This window comes from Natator depressus, chromosome 5 (genome assembly GCF_965152275.1).
Source record: "Natator depressus isolate rNatDep1 chromosome 5, rNatDep2.hap1, whole genome shotgun sequence".
Classification (NCBI taxonomy): domain Eukaryota; kingdom Metazoa; phylum Chordata; order Testudines; family Cheloniidae; genus Natator; species Natator depressus.
In genome coordinates this window covers 88,793,480-88,815,204 of record NC_134238.1, presented here as the reverse complement: position 1 = coordinate 88,815,204, position 21,725 = coordinate 88,793,480, and the positions used below count along the sequence as shown (strand labels likewise).

At 39.9% G+C, this 21,725-nt stretch overlaps 1 protein-coding gene across 4 annotated transcripts in view; it reads right to left on the bottom strand.

Annotated features, from left to right (window-relative positions):
• LOC141987639 (terminal uridylyltransferase 7-like) overlaps positions 1-21,725 on the bottom strand; it is a 44,574-nt gene that overhangs the window by 21,169 nt on the left and 1,680 nt on the right. For all 4 annotated transcript variants that reach the window (XR_012639593.1, XR_012639594.1, XM_074953164.1 and 1 more), the window contains exons 2-12: positions 20,687-21,204; positions 12,246-12,424; positions 11,327-11,443; positions 10,046-10,223; positions 9,484-9,572; positions 8,947-8,998; positions 7,132-7,201; positions 6,062-6,188; positions 4,144-4,263; positions 2,939-3,073; positions 230-410 (exon numbers count right to left, since the gene is read on the bottom strand). Coding sequence is in view for 2 of the 4 variants with exons in the window: in XM_074953164.1 (XP_074809265.1) it covers positions 230-410; positions 2,939-3,073; positions 4,144-4,263; positions 6,062-6,188; positions 7,132-7,201; positions 8,947-8,998; positions 9,484-9,572; positions 10,046-10,223; positions 11,327-11,443; positions 12,246-12,424; positions 20,687-21,173 (1,735 nt within the window). In the remaining 2 variants the exon portion in view is untranslated. The remainder of the gene's footprint in view (positions 1-229; positions 411-2,938; positions 3,074-4,143; positions 4,264-6,061; positions 6,189-7,131; positions 7,202-8,946; positions 8,999-9,483; positions 9,573-10,045; positions 10,224-11,326; positions 11,444-12,245; positions 12,425-20,686; positions 21,205-21,725) is intronic.

Here is a 21,725-nt window from a genome sequence, read left to right as displayed (position 1 = left end):
TTTGTTTTACAACAAATTTTAGATATATTGTCAATTAATTTAATGAACTGTTTTAGGAACGCATTAGCAATAAAGAGAGCTCTAGACTTTGTGGAGGAAACTGTATATGTTTAAAACATTTTATAATATCACACAGAAACATATGCCTGAAATTGTTTTGCTAACATATCTGACAGCGTACTTGGTAAGTCACAGGGCCGATAAGTCTTAATTGACAGACTTCAGGTACCTTCCACAGCCATGCGCTTTTTAGGCCAGTCCTTTGATTCACGAGACACTGGTTCTTTGAGTCGTATACTGATGACCAGATCAGCCAAATTAAACTCCAAGGCATAGAAGCGAAGCAGTTCTACCCAAAGCTGCCCAACTGGTGCTGAACACTGGTGTCCTGAATCAAACACTAAGGGAACCTGTTAATTGGAAAGCAAAACCCTCTTCAGTTTTAAGGTGGACGAAAAACCCTCTTTTATGGGGCAGAAAAATCATTCTGCCAGTCTTAAACTTGCTTTTCACTGACACACAGTCACACGTCTGCGACGAGTGTGCAGTCTCAACAATAAAAATTAATGCTCTACTCAAACAAGGGAAACTACAACATTATGAGAGTTAAACACACACTTTACAGCTACAGAAGAGGACAATTTAAAGAGAGAGTTATCTTAATTTACACTAACACCTCAAACTCTTATAAATCAAATGTAATAACGGTTGGACAGCGTATGATTATGGCTAATATTAATCATGATTGTGTATTTACATAAAAATGTTCTTGTGCTATAACTAATACATTTCAAAGTGAGCATTTCAGAGCATAAAAACCTCAGTTAGCGTGACAGATATAGCCTCATCAAATGCAAAACACTCTTCAGAAAGAATCACCCCGCATGGTCACTTAAATGTACAGGCACAAAATGTGCACTTCAAGCAAGAAGGGGAAGTGACAGACAGAGCAAATTACACAGTTTAAAATCTTTGTGGATATTTATTCTGCCAACTCTGAAAGTTTGTCCTCTTTGGTTGGAGTTGTTTCTTAGGGCTAACCATCAATAATTTGGCATGAAGCAAAAGACGTGGATGCTGGGATTGAGTGCTAATCCAGTTTGGTATTGTGACAAATTATTGACACAGTCTTTTAGAGTACATTATGCTTTTCCTTAGATTCAGGCGGTCCTAGCTTTTACGGCTATACATTATCTTAATATACTTGTAAGAATTTAGTTTACGTGAATTTTATAATGGCTCTGATTTATAAACACAGCACAAATTATTTTTAAAAGATTTCATATTTTTGCTATACAAAGATTGCTTAGTATTTTACCAAATAAGATCTTTTTAGACAAAGGTCATGGAGTATTTTACCCTTAAAAAATTATAAATGTTAGCCATTGCTGGATTAAGTTTACGTCACTTCTGTATTATAAAACACTCCCATGTGCGATTTGGACTGAATTTATACAGTTATGCTATTTCTAAAAAGAGCAATGCTATTAGATAAGAAAAATAGTAGTTTGAAATTAAGAGTTACTCAGTTGACACAGTCAAGTTTGAAAAAGGATTTTTGGAATTCTGTCAACTACAGTTGTCCCCTAGTTTAACAAATATTAACAACCCAGGACTGTGACCCTGGGACCTCTTGGTGCCAACTGGCTGAGGGCACAGGGGATCTGGTATCTGCATACTGGTTCACTGAAGCGGTCTCTAATGAAAACCTGTGGCACACTGGTCAGCATAATCATTGTGAGATGTGTGTACCGATAATATGTAAGGAGTTACGTATACATAGACCTTAAGCACATAATTTTCAGTGCGAGTTAAGGCAGGTCACCAGAAGGGGATCAACATACTCCTGCCAGGCAAGAGAGAAGAGATGCTTATCTCTGGCTGGCTGGTCAAGTGCATTATGTATTGTCTACTTCACAAATGGAAGCCTACCTACTATCTGAGCACAAGGCTAATCAAGAGATCGTAAAAACCGACAAGAAAGGAGCACAGAGGAAAAAAACAACTAATGGGAGGAGAGGAGGGGAATCCTGTTCACAAGTTAAGACAATGGGTTTTTGTACGGTAACTGTAGAGAGACAAACTGCATCTTTCACCTAGGAGACAAGCTGACAGCATGCTTCTCTTATGAACAGAGGGTCACAACCAACCTTGCTGCTAAAAGCCGGGAGAAAGATTTTTTGGATGAGACAACCTTTATCAGACAGGAAAAAAGTGTTGTTCATTAAGTTTAGGCCTTGGCTCTTTTTTGGTAAACTTATACTTGTTTTCACTATAAACAAATCTAAGTGCCATGTGTTAAGCTGACCTGTGGTCTAAGGAGTAACTGGGAAGCTGTGGTGAACTGCTCCTTTGGGAACAGTGGGTCTGGTAATTGTGTGAGTGTCCAGTGGTGTAGGGACTGGACACTGCAGGCGTGCTTGGAGGACTCGGGTGCTGGAGTGTGCCTATCACTAACCTGGAAAAAGAGAGAGTGGGGCCTGTGGAGGTCTGGAGGGGAAGTTTGCGTTGCCAGTAGCTGATGGAGTCAGAGAGTGATCCACAGCGGGCATAGAAAAGGCTTCCGCATAGCGAGGTGCCTTACAACCCTGGGTATCCCTGGCAAGCATCACCAATACCTTAAGACTTAGAATTACTTCCTGGTCTCCTACTACTTGTCACATTTGTCTTTAGATGTCGCATACGCAACAGAAAACCAGTCACTGAATTAGAGAGACAAGGTGGGTGAGGTAATACATTTTTATCACCACCCACTTTGTCTCTCTAATATCCTGGGACTGACACGGCCACGACACTGCACACAGCCACTGAATTATGCAGGTTAGCTTCGCAATACACCAACAATTTTACTTCACTTAAAATAAAGATGGGTGGTCATTGCTGAGAGTAGCAGTAGTGATTTCTAGATTACTACTGAAGTAACTGAAATGGTTCAGACCTTGCCCCTTTTAGGAGAAGCTTCTTTTGGAGAATCAGCATCATCAACAGCAGGATTATACTCCCAGACCACGATATCATTCTCAACATCTTTAAGGTTGAAGTTTACTAATTTGTTTAAGGAGAATCCTCCAATCTGGAGAGTGCAGAGGGAAAGAGGAAAAAACACCAGACACCTTTTTTATCTGAAGGATTTCAAACCAACATCCTCCATACTATTAATCATCCAGAAAAAAGTCAGTATTTCAAAGACGTACAAAAATCATCATATACTATACCCATAATAAAGACAAGCTTACTGAATTCTCATTCGATAGGGTTCTTCCTCCCCAGGTAATCGGCTTTCTGATTAAATGTCACCAATGCGCACTACAACTCCATTAGTCGATTTTCAAAATAAGAAATTACACGCAGTATCCATCTACTTATGATTTCTATTGGTATCTTTACTTTGTTAGAGGTTCCGTCACGTGGCTTTAAATAAAATTTTATACATACATCGATTTGACTCGTTAACCAAGATCAAGAGCTGTATGTAAACAGCAAGTCTGTAAACAATTCTGAAATATGCTAATGATAAAATAGATCAGTGTTTGAAGAAGTTTATTATAGGCCTAGGATAAACGTTAAGTGCCTAAGTCCCACTCAAAAGTTAGAGAGTTGTTTTTGAAAAAAATTACACATAGGATACCACCTTAATTAATCCCCCTTGTGCCCAGGCATGATTATACAGTCTTTAACTACATAATTGCATATTATTTTTTCCACAGGACCCCCGCCACATCAGTGCGCAGTATGGACCTGCGGTATGGGTGAATCAGGACTGTGCAGCCAAGGAGATGGGGCCACACACTGAACAATGAGAAAACAAAAGAGCGAATAACTGCTCATTAAGTGAGCACTGTCCATTCCGTGCGCTGAATGAGGCTAGTATCCTGTGGAAAATAATATGTGATCACGTAATTAAAGACTGCATCATAATGCTTGCGCACAAGGGGAAGGAATTAAAATTGCTCAACCAAACTTAATTGTGGCATATTCTTGTCACATATATTATGCACACAAAAACTATATTGATATTTTGCTGTTGGTGACTAAGTGTCTTACTGTCCTGCACAAGGGACAGGCAAGACACAAGCAAGTAATAATTTACAATTATAACAGAAAATATCACCCTCAGATTGATAAGACTTAAGTAGCACGTACCCACAATCCCAAATAAACAGGCAGAAATGGCTCTTTCCTCTGTTGTAGATAGAAAATGACCATTAAAGCAAACACGTAAGATGGCAAACCTCCTTCTTCAGGACGATCAGCACAACACAGCTGTAAAAAAAATTGAAACACGTTAATATTTTTCCACATCAAGCTTTTTATTACAAATAGTCTTTTTGGTATCGATCATCATTCTCCTATTTGCAAAACCGTCAATTTAAATACCGGAAGAGAGCGCGAAGATTTACATAACTCGTTTGTCCCCACGTTGTGGGATGTGTTTGGTTCCAAAGGACTTCATGTAGTCATTAAAATCACAGCCGGTGTTCTAGCGTAAGAATACTGAAATCACTTTTCTCGTATGCATTCCATTCTGACAATCTTCCAGCCAATCAAGCTACTGGCTGTACGCAACAGTTGGGATTTGCAGTGAGGGTGAAGGGAAATCGCGTCAATGAGATCTCGGCATAATTCCCTTCAGCTCCTTTAACGAACTGCTCATTTTCAGTTTCAAGAGTTATGGTATAATAAATTCAGAATCGTGACTCTTATCTTTGTACTGTAATCTTCTCAAGCTATTTCAGAAATCAAGACTTAAGGTGGCATATACGGTATGTATACCCAGAGTACTGTCTAACATTCACAAAGATGACTGGCTTATTTAGGACTTCAAACTTCACCATTTTCAAGCGACTTGCTACATGAAATAAACATACCCTACCTTCCGTCAAACACATATCATACTTGCATCAAATACGCAAAGCTTTCACTCATTTTGTCCACATGAACTCTTCCTAATTTGTTTCCATTAACTTCAAATGTGAAAATTACCTCATATGACAAATCTTAAGAATTCTTCACAAATAATCTTCCCCTTCTATGCACTTGAGGCACTTTTGCAGCTGGTACTCAGGTGCAGAGAAGCTGGGATTTCATAAGCAATTTTTTAAAAGACTAACAGACAAAGATATGCATATCAACATCTTTATAATTTCTAAGCGTTGCTATTAATGTGGTTAGACTCTCAGCAATCACGTAACAAAAGAGCTTCTTAAGCAACATCATGGTGGATTCTTTTTGGTACAAAGTCAAGAAATTCCAGCTAGAGTTTCACATCAACCTCTATGATCATATACAAAATGCTGCCTATGTAAAGAGATCTTTAACTAGAAAGGCAAGGTGGCACAGTTGCGGTTGCTGTATGCACTATATTTTAGTGCAACAATTAGATAATCTCAGTCAGTGCATGCACGTAATTGGCAAAGAAAATAATATACTGCACATAACAAATACTGTATTCCTCAGAGGAGGAAAGCCTGTGGGTCACGTTTAAAGTTCAAAGACGTTTTTGAATTATAAGAACCTAATAAAGCAACTGAAAGTTTCTTAAAAGCGTGAAATACTGTTATATTTAGATCATTGAAGCAACTGAATAGATTCTTTTTGTACAGTTAGAAAAAAAAAGAGTCACTCAATCTAAACCAGCGATTTTCAGCTTTCCATACAGCAAGCCCCTTTTCCATAGCAGGGCACACCGTCTATCCAACCCCTAATGGAGCCATATGAAGGACAGGGCAATTGCAATCTGTTTGTGACCGCCCGCATCCCCCAAGGTAGAGAACCCCTGCTCTAGATCATGCAAAATTTCAGACCAAAGAGTAATTTTTTCCCAAGAAGAGACTTAGAGCAATCGCATTCCTAAACTACAACTGGAGATTTACTAGCAGGACATTAGACTAAAAGATAAACACCATGAAAACCAGGATGTATCTTGGTTAAACTTTTGTACACTGCCTACCTTCTCTTATCCAGGTGCCTGTTTTGAGAAACTCATCACACAAGAGTTGGACAAAAAGAACGGTTTGAGACGTACACATCCATTTGTGGTTTTTATCAAAAAAAGACTCACCTTCGCCCAGTACCTGAAGGCAATCACTAGAGGTACAAGAGTTGGTTCTAGTTTTCCAAGAGTAGCCAAATGGTTTGTCGTCAGACAAGCATTTTCATTCCCTGCGCTTACTTTACAAACAAGGCCACTACAATGACAAAGAAACAACCTGAAAATCCTGCAGGTGTTTTAGGGAAAGCCGTATGTCAGACGAAATCTTACAACCTATCACAAAATTGAGGCTATGATGACAGATTTAACAGCCTCAGAGACTTAACATTTACAATGAAAGGAAGCAAACAAAACCAGTTTGACCTGTGTATTTAGTTTTACAATTTAAACATTTAAAGCTTTTACAAGAGCAAAAGGGATTTTAAAATTCACAGCAATTCATCACTCACTTTCTGGAGATTTTTTTTAAGCAACTAAATCATTTAGTCAATGAACTAAAACATCACACATTGTCATTTACTTCCGTGAATCAAAATAATTTCACTGTACCAAACCCAGTTACTAACACAGTTCATAAACTATTTCCAGAGTGCAGGAACAAAATCAGTAATGAAAGACCAAGGAGCTGCAAACAACTGGTGATAGATTCTACATCAGTAGCTAGTTACACAATATTTCATGAATCTGAAGTGGTATGTGGTAAGTGGGCAAAATAAAATGCCTCACTCCTTTCCTCATAGCACTAAAGCTATTTAAGCTCCCCTTACATTGTTTTTTAGGTTTCTTTCATTTGATATTAAATCTGCATCGTCTAGAAGGGAAGAAAGGAAATTTTCTACTTTAGCAATCATCCCCAGTGCAGAGGGGTGCACAGTGAAAAAATAAAAGGTTTTTTTTATTATTTTTTTTTTTATTATTTTTTTATTTTTTTTTTTAAAAGGGGACTGGGGAAGAGGGGGTTGAGGAAGAAATAACCCTTACCCTCTTATTCTAGGCTAGGAATGACTTGCCCATAAGTGTTTGTGTCAAGATCCATGGAACTGTAATAATTTAGTACAGAAATGTTATTTTTTCAGGTGTGGGTATGTGTAATTTACATTGCTATATGCTATTAGAACACACAAATTGACAACTGAGACCTTTGCTTTTCTCTGCACACCACCACTGGTACTCTAGCATGGAAATCTGCATCAACATCAATAAAAGATTCTGGGGGGGGAAAAAAAAGAAAAAGCCACATTAAGCACATTGTTAATAATATTCTTTGTGTTTAAGGAGAAACTCATGTAGCGCAAGGAGTAGAAATAGATTTTGGGTCTATCAGTCTGGCTCATAAAAGGATCACCTCCAATTAGAAACCTGACTAACTCAAGCACGAAAATAGAAAGTTAAGTCTGGTGGGTCAGTACTATCAGACACTGTGTTAATTTAGATTTTGAAAATATGAAAGGAAAAATGCAGTCCAACTATATAAACCTGCAGTGTTTCCAAACAAGATCACATTATTGTTGGTAGAGGAGGCAGCGACTTAGCAGTTGTGTTAAAGAAAATGCTACAAGGGAGAGAGCGGAAAGAAGGGTAAAACCTCACACACACACACACACACACACACACACACGGTAACACACGGTAAAACAGAAAAGGAGCCACCCTCCCTCCCTTTTTCCTTTGCGTATGTTCTATTTAGATTGTAAAGACCCCGTTTTCAGCTGGGTTCAACCCAGTCTTCACTGATGTGCATAAATTAGGACTGAGTGGCATTTTTTTAGTACCTCAACATGCAGGTGATGAGTTTCCATATACACATTCCATCTTGTGGACGAAACATCAGCACACCAAAAATGTATGTGCAGATGTGTGCACAAAGTTGTATATACATGAAAGGAGGCTAGGATCTGAAAATAGGGCCTTAAGTACTTTGGGACAAAGACTAGTCAGTCCTATTTCAAGTCAGAAGCACCATGCACACTTATGTCGCTAGGTAAATCATCCTCACAAGCTAGCCTGTGGAAAGAGGGGCATCCCCATTCCTGATGTGAATGAGAACACACAGTTAGAATTTCTACCACTAAAGGACATACTGTAGCTAGTATTTGAACGAAATACTAAAGCAGCTAAATTCTTTAGGCCCTATACAAGTGATGCATTTAGTATCTACCATTATCGATTCAGGGTAAGTCATTTGTTGGAATACACATGACAAGCCTACACTAAACAGCTTGTCTGACGGCATTAGTTCTGTAGCGTTGTTGTAGCCGTGTCAGTCCCAGGATATTTGAGAGACAAGGTACGTGAGGTAATATCTTTTATTGGACCAACTTCTGTTGATGAGAGACTCCAAGGCATGTAAAGGAGCACACCTTACTCTAGGGAGATTTGCACTACATTATGGGCTAGCAGGGGAATATTACAATCAACCTTTGTTTCTGTGATCCCATCAGCAGCGCTCACAGAAAGAGCTAGGGGATCATTACAGAACGTTACACCTTAGAGTGTTGTGGTACACACAATTTTAGGCTACCACTACATAATTCTATCCAAGGCACCACTCCTGCAAAGACTTAGGCCCCTGCTTAACTTCATGCACTGTGTAGTCTCATTTACGTCACATGCTTAAGTCTCAGCAAGGTCACTGACCAAGTAAATATAGCAACATAAAAACTCCAACTCTTTTCCCTAGCTGTGAAGGGATTTTGGAATTCAATGTACAAAATGCTCCCTCCTCCAATTATGTAAGCTTAATACCTTTACTCTTGTACCTGACAATTTACTAGTGTAGAAGAAGAATGAAACTACATATGGAGACAGACTTACATTATTCTGTAAAAATCAAGTAAGCATTTGAGCTGATGCATCTATTTAAAAAAGGTTTTGCATTCAGTGAAGGAGTACTGTGAGAACGGCAAGGGGTGCTTTTGAAATGAAACTGAAAGCAGTGAACAAGTATTTCTTACCACTATTCTTCAGACTTTCTTGTACAAGTAAGAGAACATCTGGTTGAGCCATCTGTGAAATGGAGTCAAATCACAGAAGATTATTATTTAAGCTTCTGAAACATTTGAAAAAAATGTGGTTTTTAATGATGGATTTTTAATACTTTCATATTGAAAAGACAGAGGAGGATCACTGTGACACCTAAGGCAAATCACAACATCTGAGGCCCAGTTTCCCCATCTGTAAAATGGGTATAAATCTCCTGCTCTGCCTCACAGGGTTGCTGGGAGGTGAGGTTTAACTCATGTGTGTTTGTGAAGTGCTTTGAGTTCATTGGATTGAAGATGCTATTAGCACAGAGTAATACCACTACTTTAACAACAGATTAAGATGATTTTAGTTAAGACGCAGTTAACAATAGCTCCCCTTGGAGCGATACATTTTGGTGAATAAAAATCCCATTACCACTTGGCACCTTTGTTATTAACTTGCTTAAATGTTACTATAAAAGGCAATTCAGCCAATTTTACAACACTCATCATAACCTACTTACTTACATTGGCTGGAAACTGGACATCAATGTTTATGTCAGATGTTCTGAAACCAAATCTGCTACAGGAGGAGCCGTACAGCCTTAGCGAGCAATCTGCAAAGAAAGCAATTTTTTTTTTTTAATATACTCAACATCTTAATCCAAATCCTGCGTTGGAGCGCAGCCACTTTGCAACGCCTTGCCAGCAGATTCTAGTCCTAGAACTGGCGTAGACAGCCATCAGAGGATCACCCCAATTCTGAAGAATCTTTCAGTAGCACAACAGTTCCTACACCTTATCCCTGCTGCTGGCGAAAGGGATTGAGGCCACGCCCAATAGGGCATGGCTTGGGCCTCCTCTAAACCCTGCTGATTCCCAGCCACTCGGTCAGTGGCAGCTGATGTAATTTAGAGCAACCTTCAGGCCAAAATACTGGCACCACGTCACCAAGCAGAACATACTGACAAAAATCAAATTCTATTATTGGTAGAACTTGTCAAAATCAGAGATTAAGATTACTCTTGCAGAGAAAAATGCTTTTTCTTTTTAGTATATTTGACCATCAAACCAAATGGCAGAGTTATACCTGGCAATTTTGGGTGCAATAAATCTTCCATCGCTGTTTTAATTTTGAGTCTTTGTTCCAAATCCTCATTATTTAAGCCAAACTCTTGCACTACGTTTTCAATGGCAACACCAATAGCTTGTATCTGGGAAGGTGTTGGTGGAGGCAGGGTAGTCAGCAGTTGTTCTTCTTGCTTTTCCTTCAAGGACAACCATATTTTAACATATTTAAATGACTCTCTTCAGTTGCTTTCATGAGGTAGGGGTAGGTACACACAACCTACCGCCATAAACATTTCTGTGTGCCCATCTATATTACGGAGCTAGTAAGCAGTTTCAAACAGTTGATGCGTTAGGACACAATTAAGGTCTAGAGAAAGATGATATACAATGATTCTATCTAGATAAAGAGTTAGAGACGTCACGAGGCTCCGGTAATGTACAAAAATCCATACACCTATATAAAAGGCATAGGAAAACATCCCTTTCTCCTTATAAGGAGTGGTATGGGATAATGACGGTGAAGACAAAAGGGAAACCCTGTACGTGCCTTTCAATTCCTTTGGTCTTCTGGGGCAAAGGTGGGGAAGGAGGGCAGGCGCAGCAGAAGTTTCTTTCAGTAATAATAAAATGTCAAAGTGCAGTTATGCTGGCCATAGTTTTCAATATATATAAATATAACGCTGTTATTTTAATTATTGATATATATTCTCTCATACTGGAGTATTCAACAACCCTTTCATATTATCTAGGCTATTGTCCAAATGGCAATTAAAAATTTTAAATTCATTCTTACCAACTCATTCTAAAACCAAGTATATTATAGCTGTCAGAACGCCACTAAATGACATATTAAGAAGAGAGCAGATACAGTTAATGATACCATTACACAACTCATGAACAACAAATAAGGTTAAGTTGTGACAGCTTTTTATTACACACGCAAAAAAAAAAAAAACCTTTAAAAAAAACTTATGACCTGCACAATAATACTGAATTATACATTGAATGAAAGCTCCCTTTAATGATGGTTATTAGGAGATATCAGTAATATCCTAGAGGCAGTCTCGAGTTCACTCTATGCTGGAAAAAAGTCTCAAACTACGTATTTGTTGCTTTTACCAATGTCTATGGACATTGGTAGACATTATATAGAGAAGCACTCTGTATAACACTAGCAGAATATTAAGCATGGTAAGAACAAGGCAAGACTTCAGGGCTAATATAATTGCATCATCATTAGCAGGATAACAATACTGAAACAAATATAAAGCATGGATTTCTAAAAGTGTCATTAACTCACCTTTATGTTTTTCTTGTGCTTCTTCTCTTTAATGTGCTTATGAGCAAATGTCACTGACTCAATCAAAGCATCACATAATTTGCAGGTATACTTGGCTGTGGGGTAGTTTCGAGGACGCTAAAATTGAGAGAGATTATTGACTAAGATACAGAAAGATGTTACCTTCATTTCATACATCTGCCACGGTCAGTTAAATTGTCCTAGGAAGTCCAAAAATACACCCTCCAACTTTCCTGGCAACCCGAGGGTTGCCACCTTTATAATTGCTGGTAACCGGACCCTCGAGACCCCGCACCTGCTCTGCCTTTTTCCCCAGGGCCCACCCCCTTCTCTGCCTCTTCTCCCCAAGGCCCTTGCAACATCTTGCTGGATCATCTCAAGGAGCCTGCCTGCCTGCAGGTAGGAGGTGGCCCCAGCTGAGCAGAGGCTAGCGTGACCTGGCGCCTCCCCCTGCCCCGTGGTAACCAAACTTTGGGTCTGGGTGCCATTTAGGGTTGCCAGGTCCCCTTTTCGACCAGACTTCCTGGTCAAAAACCGGGCACCTGGCAACCCTAAATGGCACCCGGACACAGACACCAAAAACCGACCGTCCGGGTAAAACACGAACGAGTGGTAACCCTACCTAACCCCAATCTTAGAGCCAAGCAATTTGAATATTACATCGAGGGACACTTGGAAATTCGAATACTGAACGTAGTCAAAAGCAAAGGTACACTCGTCTTCTTTTTATTCACTTCCAGCCACTGAACATCCATTTTGTTAAAATTTTATGGATTGGATCACTAACAACAGAGCCTTTAGCTGCATAAAGTGGAATTCTTCAGGAAGAGTGCAAACCTTTGATCTTTAATTCATAAATTAAAACCTGTATGTGATAAAATATCCAAATACTGTATATACAAAAAGAGAGTGGTGTCACCTTCTTTAGTCTGTAAATGCAGTCTCTCTTTAATCGCTCTTCAGCCTGCTGCAACCCTAGTAGTTCCTTCACTGACAGCATCGACTCATCTATAACCGGGCTTTCCACATCGTCATCTTGATCATACTCCTCTTTTCCTGTCCTTCTTGATCTCCTTGGCTTCCTATGTTTCTTCATTTCTTAAAGAGTTATCAGAACAAATATACTGTAACATCATTTCAGAGCACACAACAGAATGGAGAGTGAACCCAATGCATTCAATAAAGCAGACAAGATTCTCTACTTGTCACACCATTTCCTTTTCTGACATATGCAAGTCATCTTTTCTGACAATTGCAATACCTCCCACTCCCCGGTGGTGCATATTCATACTGTCTCCTAAGGTACGTTTGTTTTGACTCTTACCGACTACTGGAGAATGACCTCTGAAGTATCAACAAACAGGTTGACCCACAAAAAGTCAGTAACCGGGCTATTTAGAAATTCTTGTTTGATCAACACTGGTTAACGCTAATGGCAACAGGTTCTATGGTCAGTTTAAGACTCACAAGTTCGAAGGGATTAGGATGAGATGACTTACTATCCCTACAGAATTATTGACACTGGATGACTCCCCACTTCTGAACCTGAATACTTTCATCTAGGAATTTTGAAACTTCAATATTCCGGAGTCCCTAGGAACATGACATGAAGGTTAGCACCCCCTAAACCTAAATTATACCCAGGCAGTAAACAGTGCATGTGTCAGATCAGGCAGCTACAGGAGTATAGCTGACATGGAGATTTTATTTAATCATGTATATAAGACAGTGCACATTTCCCCCCCGAAACTCCCGTTCCTTACTCCCACGTAAAGTATAGCCCTCATGTCAAGATACTATGGTAACACTATTTGTTTTATACCCAGAAATGAAAGCTTCTTGCTCTTGTGGTGTCACCCGCTCTTCAACTGTACCAGTATATTGGCTCGAGACAATTAAAATAGCAAATTAAAAACAAGACAGTGATCCTTTTTAGCTACTCAGAAGAGGGAAGCAAAGCCCCTTTTTCACCTCAATAAAGTAATCCACTTGTGTAAAAATGGATGTACTTATCTTAATACAACTAAGTCTTGCAAAATAAACAGTATGATACATTTGTTGTGTTTACAGCTAAGCTTGTGGCAGAAGTCTGGCTGTAAATATACTGCCTATGCTTTGTGAGCAGCTTTATCAGCATTTTTGCAACAGTAGTTACGGGTCCAAAGCGTACAAATAAAAAAAACAAGTGATCTTTGGCTCCAGCAGGAATGAGTAAATACTGGCCAGAGTTTCAAATGAGAGCCAGGATTACAGCTCACCTCTAGTTTAGGTACCTAAATAAAGTTGCCAGAACAATGGCTCTTCCAAGTGCTTTTGAAAAATCTTTCTTACTCTGAAATCCTTCCACTGGGATCAGATTTTTTCCTCTACCGACTTTTAGAAGCCAACTCCAACAAGCAGAAAGTGAATTCATACTCAGATATTTAGGAAGGTTGCCCTTAAACACCATCTCTTTCAAGAGGCACTGTCAACTATCCTATCGTACTTTTCTTAAAAAAAACAAAAACAATGTTGCTATAACTTTCAGAGTAGCAGCCGTGTTAGTCTGTATCTGCAAAAAGAACAGGAGTACTTGTGGCACCTTAGAGACTAACAAATTTAGTTGAGCAGAAGCTTTCGTGGGCTACAGCCCTCTTCATCGGATGCATAGAATGGAACATATAGTAAGAAGAGATATCTATCTATCTATCTATATACATACACACACATTCACCTTTTCATGTTGTGTGTGTGTGTGTGTGTGTGTGTGTGTGTGTGTAAGTAGCCACACCAACTGTAGGAGGCTAATTAATTAAGATGCGCTATTATCAGCAGGAGAAAAAAACTTTTGTAGTGATAATCAACGTGGCCCATTTAGACAGTTGACAAGAAGGCGTGAGGATACTTAACATGGGGAAATAGATTCAATATGTGTTGACCCAGCCACTCCCAGTCTTTATTCAAACCCAAGTTAATGGTATCTAGTTTGCATATTAATTCAAGCTCAGCAGTTTCTCACTGGAGTCTGGTTTTGAAGCTTTTCTGTTGCAAAATTGCCACCTTTAAGTCTGTTACTGAGTGACGAGAGAGGTTGAAGTGTTCTCCTACCGGTTTTTGAATGTTATGATTCCTGATGTCAGATGCGTGTCCATTTATTCTTTTGTGTGGAGACTGTCCGGTTTGGCCAATGTACATGGCAGAGGGGCATTGCTGGCACTTGATGGTAGATGTGCAGGTGAACGAGCCCCTGATGGTGTGGCTAATGTGATTAGGTCCTATGATGGCGTCACCAGAATAAATATGTGGACAGAGTTGACATCGGGCTTTGTTGCAAGGATAGTTCCTGGGTTAGTGTTTCATGTTCTCTGTATGTCTGTATATACATATACATACACACACACACACACACACACACACACACAGACACCCCTTCTTACTATATGTTCCATTCTATACAGCCGATGAAGTGGGCTGTAGCCCACAAAAGCTTATGCTCAACTAAATTTGTTAGTCTCTAAGGTGCCACAAGTACTCCTGTTCTTTTTAACATTGCTATAAGGATCCCCTAAAGTTACTAGCGGTGAAAAAATTCGGATTTTTTTTTTCAGTTTATTTGGGCATTTGATGGCACTTTGTCTAGTTAGCTTCCCATTTGTGTAGGCCATCCCCAGCAAGAGGAAAAATTAAAATAAACCCAAACAATTGATTGTGAAACCACAAAAATTGACAGGGAGATTCAGCATATACAGTGTCTCAAACTGCTTTTAATTGAAACTATGCAAACGAGATTTCAAGGTGATGAAAGGAATGCCATGTCAGCTTCTGTCTAGCAATTGTCTGATGCTAAAAACTCCTAAAAATGAAAAAATGCTGGTCTTTGTCCTCCGCAATTCTCTCTCTCCCCAGGAACTTCATCCTTCCTTCAATCTGCTGCAATAGCTGGGAAAGACAAGTCCCTGGTACTTTACTCATCTCTCAACTTAAAAAAAAAAAAAAAAAAAGAGAGAGATTCCTCCTCACCAAATAACTCCAGTGCCTTCATCTGCTGTTCACAGCTTTCTTCTAAAAGCAGTATAAAAACCACTCATTTCACTGCTGCTCATAGAATGGCTTGACAACTTAGCCCAATGGTTAAGGATATGTCTCCGCAGCATTTTGGACAGAGCAGAAGCAAACCGCCCAGCCCACGTTGACAATCTTGGGCTAGCGGGACTCATATTAGTGTTCTAAAAACTACCTGTGAAGACAGCACTTTCAAGTTGTGGCTCAGGCTGGAGCTTGGGCTCTGAAACCCACCCCGCTCCTCAGGCTTCAGAGCCTGTGAATTCAACAGCAGCTTAGTGGCCAACTTTCTTCTCTTCCCTCTCAAGAAAACAAGCCAGCAGCTCTCTAGCTTCATGCAATCCACTCACCTGGTCAAAATATCTATTCATTCTAATCAAGGGAGTTTTCAGACTCTAGCTCTCTGGGTTCTGACAGGCAGCCGTGAAACTGATCACAGCCCTGTTAGTGTCACTCTTCTATAGCTTGGCAAAGCTACCAGGAACAGAGCCCTCTACCTGCACACTCCGCAAGATAATACTGCATCTGCTTACAGCAGGAACTAAAAAATTTTTTAAAAAACTTAAAATCCTGCAGAAAGTGATGGGAGAGGGGCCAGAAGACTTTTACACACTGCTGAAGAGCATGTGAATCACAGTTTGAAAATTAACAATAGTTCCAGGTACTCTAAGAATTCAGCAATGCGAGATTTGTTTAGAAGCCTCTCAATAGCCAATAAAGAAGTCAAAACTTGGAAAAAAAATCTAACCACCCACATGCCAATAGCAAGTAGGAAATATTCCTGGCAAGCAGGAGGTCTAAACCATCAGTTTCTGCTCAACTTTCAAAAAATAAATTCTTAAATTTCTAATCCTTTTGGAGTCCACCTTTACCACCATGCATGTAGCTTTCATGCGCACCAGGCAGCGCGTAACTGACAAGACTAATGTAAATTTCACTCAGCTGCCATTTAGAGAAAGCTATGATCAGAGGCTGCAAGTAGAACTCAACACCCAAAAGCAGACCAGCACAACCCACCATTCCTGCAGCAGAGAAGAGGCTGCAGTAAGGCTAGAGGAGCAGAAACCCCATCTCCACATAGCTGCAGCAAGGCTGGGCAGAGAGTGTGTTTTCTCCCTACCAGCAGCAGGTTAGTGAGGTGTCCTTCAAATTTATCTGGGACCTACCAGCCAGAAGCTGATAGTAAACAGGGACTGAGCAAACAGCGTCTAGGGATAGGACTCTGCTAGAAGTCCAAAAGTAGCAAAAAAGTAGAGAAGGAAGTCTGACTGGCTTTTCCCCACCTTGACTTACTTGGTGTCACCCCCTTCCTGCCATTCTCTCATACTATTTGAGCATAAGCTTTCGTGAGCTACAGCTCACTTCACTGGATGAAGTCAGCTGTAGCTCACGAAAGCTTATGCTCAGATAAATTGGTTAGTCTCTAAGGTGCCACAAGTACTCCTTTTCTTTTTGCGAATACAGACTAACACGGCTGTTACTCTGAAATCTCTCATACTGACTCTCTAGCTAATGGCAGGAAAACATTTGAGCTCTGCAATAGTCCTGTCGTTATGCTCTTACAGAACTCTGCCTCCCCATGATCAATATAAACGCTCTGATTAACACAATTTGGATATCAAATAAGTGACAATGCATGGAATTCTGCTCCTCATCATAAGTTAAAACTAATTTTTGTGAGCACTGAAATAGTTGCTTATAAAACAACAATATGCCAAGTAAGTAAAAACTCCTATCATTACTTGGTAGCTCCAATATTGGTTGAGACTAAGTATTTATACAGAGTATAAAAAGCAACTCATCCCAGGTCCTCACTGGATGATCTTTCTTTTAGTTCTTAAAAATGAAACAAGAAAGCTTACGCCACCAAATCTCTCACAATCTGAATAGTCTATCCTCTTATCACCTGGTCTGAAATGACTGCTTAATGGATAGAAACTCTTTAATACGGTCAGTTGATCTGCATGGCCCCACTTATCTAGTATGTTTAAATTTGAGATACTCATTCAGTATCAGTCAAGTACCGGAGGAGACACAAATATAAGCTATGAATTTCCCTAAGAGGCCACCAAAAGGCTCAGCGTACATCCACACTGCAAAAAAAACCAAAACACAGAACAGTGAGTCTCAAAGCCCAAGTCAACTGACTCACGCTCAAACTATGGGGCTAAAAAGAGAAGCGTAGGCATTCTCGCTTGGCCTGGAACCCGGGTTCTGTGATCCACCGCCTTGCCGGGTTTCGGAGCCCAGGCTCCGGACTGAATGGGAACATCTACACTGCTATTTTTAGCCCCGTAGCAACAGCTCGGGTCAATTAACCTGGGCTCTGAGACTACCCGCTGCAGGATTTCTTTGGCAGTAGAGACATACCATTAGCGCCCGAGGTTAAGCTTCAATCTTGAAACCTGGTTCACTTATTTATTACAGGTTGCCATCAGTTCAGTTCAATCAGCCGCCATGAGGCGAACAAAAGCCCCTCTAGGAAAAGACAGGCAGTGCTTGAGAAGCTACCAGACGGAACATGGGGAGCCAGAGGTTCCATGGCAGTTGACTGAGTGAAGGAGCTGAAGGGATGGGGAGACATCATAAAAACTTGTTAAGGACAACCAAGGCCTGGTCTCCGCCGGAAACTTAGATCGGCGTAGCTACGTCTCTCAGGAGTGTGAAAAATTCCTACCCCTGGGAGACGTGGCTATGCTGAGCTAACCCCTGGAGTAGACAGCGGTAGGTCAACGGAAGAATTCTTCTGTTCACCTAGCTACCGCCTCTCAGGGAGGTGAATTAACAACAGAGCTGTCAGAACCCCTCCCATCGCTGTAGCGAGTGTCTACACTGAAGTGCTATCGCTGTGCCACTGCCACGTTATAAGTGTACACACAGCTAAAGCGTGCCACAGGGACTCAGAGTCAAAGCCAAGTCTACCTCAGGGTGGACTGTTGTCAACTAGTATTCAAGTTATCTAACTGCAGAGTACCATATTTAAAGCTTTCATACAGGAAACAATTTGTTTCAGATCATTTATGCCAGTGGTTCTCAAACATTTTTTTTTTTTTTGGTGACCCCTTTCTAGGGTGACCAGATGTCCCGATTCTATAGGGACAGTCCCCATTTTTGGGTCTTTTTCTTATATGGGCTCCTATTACCCCCCACCCCCATTCCGATTTTTCACATTTGCTGTCTGGACATCCTACCCCTTTCACAAAGCAAGCCTCTGTCTGTGACAACCCCCCGCCCCATAAGTTTAAAAATGGGGGCATTAATTTAATGGGGATCAGGGATGTCAGCCCCACTGAGCTGACAGCTCGCGACCCCCTTGTAGCCACCTTGCGACCCCCCCTGAGGGGTCACGACCCCCAGTTTGATGCATTTGTTTTATACATAAGTATGTTTATTTTATAGAAGTATGATTGTCTTGAAATATTTGGAAGACCGTTGCAGTAAAAGGACATAAGACAAATATCCAATTTAAATGAAAACACAAAAATACCACCCCTTCTTCCTCCCACACATGACCTCAACAACTCAAAGAATTCTCTTTTGACCTTTTCTGTAGCAATGTTCTGGATCATCCTGATAAATGTCAAATGGCCTTCATTTCTTCTTCACGCCTCATTTTCCTACATATTTTATCTCTTTAGTTCTTCCATTACTGTTCCATTTCTCTCTTACTTCTACCTCATTAAACCCTCTCAAGACCCTGTATTCATCATCTTCCATCTTGCCTATACTGAATTACTAAGTGAGGAAATGAGAGAGGTCTATAAAGCCATGAATTTTGTGTGAAGAAAATGAATTAGAAAGTCTTATTTACCCCTTCACATACCACAAGAACTAGAGGTCACACGATGAAAATAAGGCAGCACGTTTAAAACATCCATAAGGACGTATTTCTTCTCACAACGCACAGTCAACATGTAGATCTCATCGGAGGACCTTGAAAAGGCCAATAGTATAACTGGGTTCAAAAAAGAATTAGGTAAGTTCATGGAGCATAGCCATGCCATCAGTGGCCATTAGCGAAAATGGTCAGGGACACACCACCAGGCTCTGGGTGTCCCTCAACTTCTCACTGCCAGAAGCTGGGACTGGAGGACAAGGGACGGATCACTCGATAATAGCCCTGTTCTGTTCATCCTGGGCTAGATGGACCATTGGTTTGACCAAGTATGGCCATTCGTATGTTCTTATATTGTCAGTCACCTCATTTAGATCTCCAGACACAAAATGCTATCATATACCAATTTAACAAAATTCCCCTTTTATCAAGCTATTCTAGTTCTCACTCACTAGCACTGCGGCAGTGGCACTGCAAATGTTCACATCAAGAAAGTTTAACAAAAGACAACGTCTAGATAGCAGCCCTCAGCATAGTTAAACTTTACAAGGTTTAGCACAAGGAAAAAAACACACACACTCCTCACCCTTTTTGGGGCCGGGCAGGGCAGGGCAGCAGGGGAAGAATAGAGACAAGTCACTCATTCATTGTTCTTTTTAAACAACTAAAACCTTTCTAAGCATGTGGTTTACAGTGTCTCACCATCCAATTTAGTGCTTCTCTACTTGAAGGTCACTACGCTATCAGGATAACACTTTATGCCAAGATTGGTGAATATGTCTCTATAGTGTGGATCTTATTCTTCTCTCCTTACAGAGGAAAAGTTCCTATTCAAATAAGAATAAGCCCCCCCCTCCTCTCCCCCATGACAACCTCCTATTTTACACAACACTGTAAGACTTTTACAGTTTTTATTTTAAAGTTACAGATTGAAACACGTATAGAAGTTACCTGCATGAGAAGATAACATATTAAGTTAGCTATTTTCCACCTTGCCTTATTCCCATTTCCTTTTCACTTTTTTTAGCTAACTTACTGAACAAGTTGTAAGTTTACCATGTGGTCTTGCAGCAAGTAATGCCAATTACCTGTGCAACTTCTTCAACAATGCTTAAAGACTGGAGAGATTTATATCAAGCTGTATCTTGGAAAAATGAAAAATATTGAAGTTGCAGACTAGGACATCACACTTGTCGCTATATACTTGTCTAACGTTTATAAAGCGATTGACCTACCAAACCAACAAGATGGCTTCATAGTACGACCAGTTTATAAAAACAATCTTTGTATCATATACTGTTACAATATTGCTTAAAATGCTGCCATTGAGTACAGTGGATACTTTGCAAGATAGAAGTGTTACGGAACAGAAATGGTTTTATTTAATTTTTTGCATTAACAGTGAACCTTAAAGTTGTACTTTCCGGACATACACACAGTAATCGATTTTACTTTAAAAGCTATGTAAAAAATGTGTTCATTACCAGAGTTTCCTTTCTGTGTGTCTGACATTTCTTCATTTAAGTCTTTCTGAAGCGGTCTTCTTACATTTCTGCTTCCTGCACCTTCAACCTCATGAAAAGAGTCTTTTCTTGTCCTGTTAAGCACAGGAATCCGAACTGTAGATTTGTACTCTCTCCAGCTGTCTGAATTGCCACGATGGTCATCGGATATCCATTTCTTAATTTGGTCTTTTTGGGTATCATTTATCCTCACCCCTTGGTTGTGACCCATGTTTTTAAAAGAATTTGAGCTATTCAGAATACAATGTGGTCCTTTTCTGGGACTGTTTCCACAGTGAGCTTGTGTTCCCTTTTTCTTCGGAAAGCCTATATCTATTTTTTTGCCAGGTCCGTAAGCATCCATGGCGTGGCAGTCCTGTTGTAAAGGGCTCCTCTTCAATTCCTCCTCATCTAAAACTCCCCACTCCTTTTTTCTTTTGGCAAAGCAAGGTTTTGCAGCATCTCCCATTGTAATTGCTGTTCAATAGAATACTTTGCACCTGAAGGGGAAAAAAAACAAGGTAGTTTCAAATAATCAACTGTTTAACAACAGATTCAAGAGGAATAAAAACATAACAGGTTTAGGAAATGAGTAACTCACGGTTTTCCTCAGTACACATTGCATATCTTATCAAGACTAAAGCTGGGCAATTTCTTTCCCGCAGGAAATTACAAATTGACCAAAATATGAATTTATCAGGGCACCAAAACTATTTGCCAATATGGAAAATAGTTTTAACCAAAAACAATTTTTTTTGACATGATGAAACATTTTATTTCAACGGTCATTTTGAAACAATGGTTTTTTCAATTTGCAATCAAAACTTGTTTGTTTTCACCTATCCACCCTCCCCCCCCCTTTGCTTTTGGTGAGAAATCCACAAATAAGATCTATATAAGTAAATGTTAAGCATTTGCATTGTCTTTTTACTGTATTTCTTTATTCTGTATCAAAGCAATATTACTAATTTAATTTGAAACTGAACGGTGCCTGCCATCATATATATATTTTTTCAGGAAG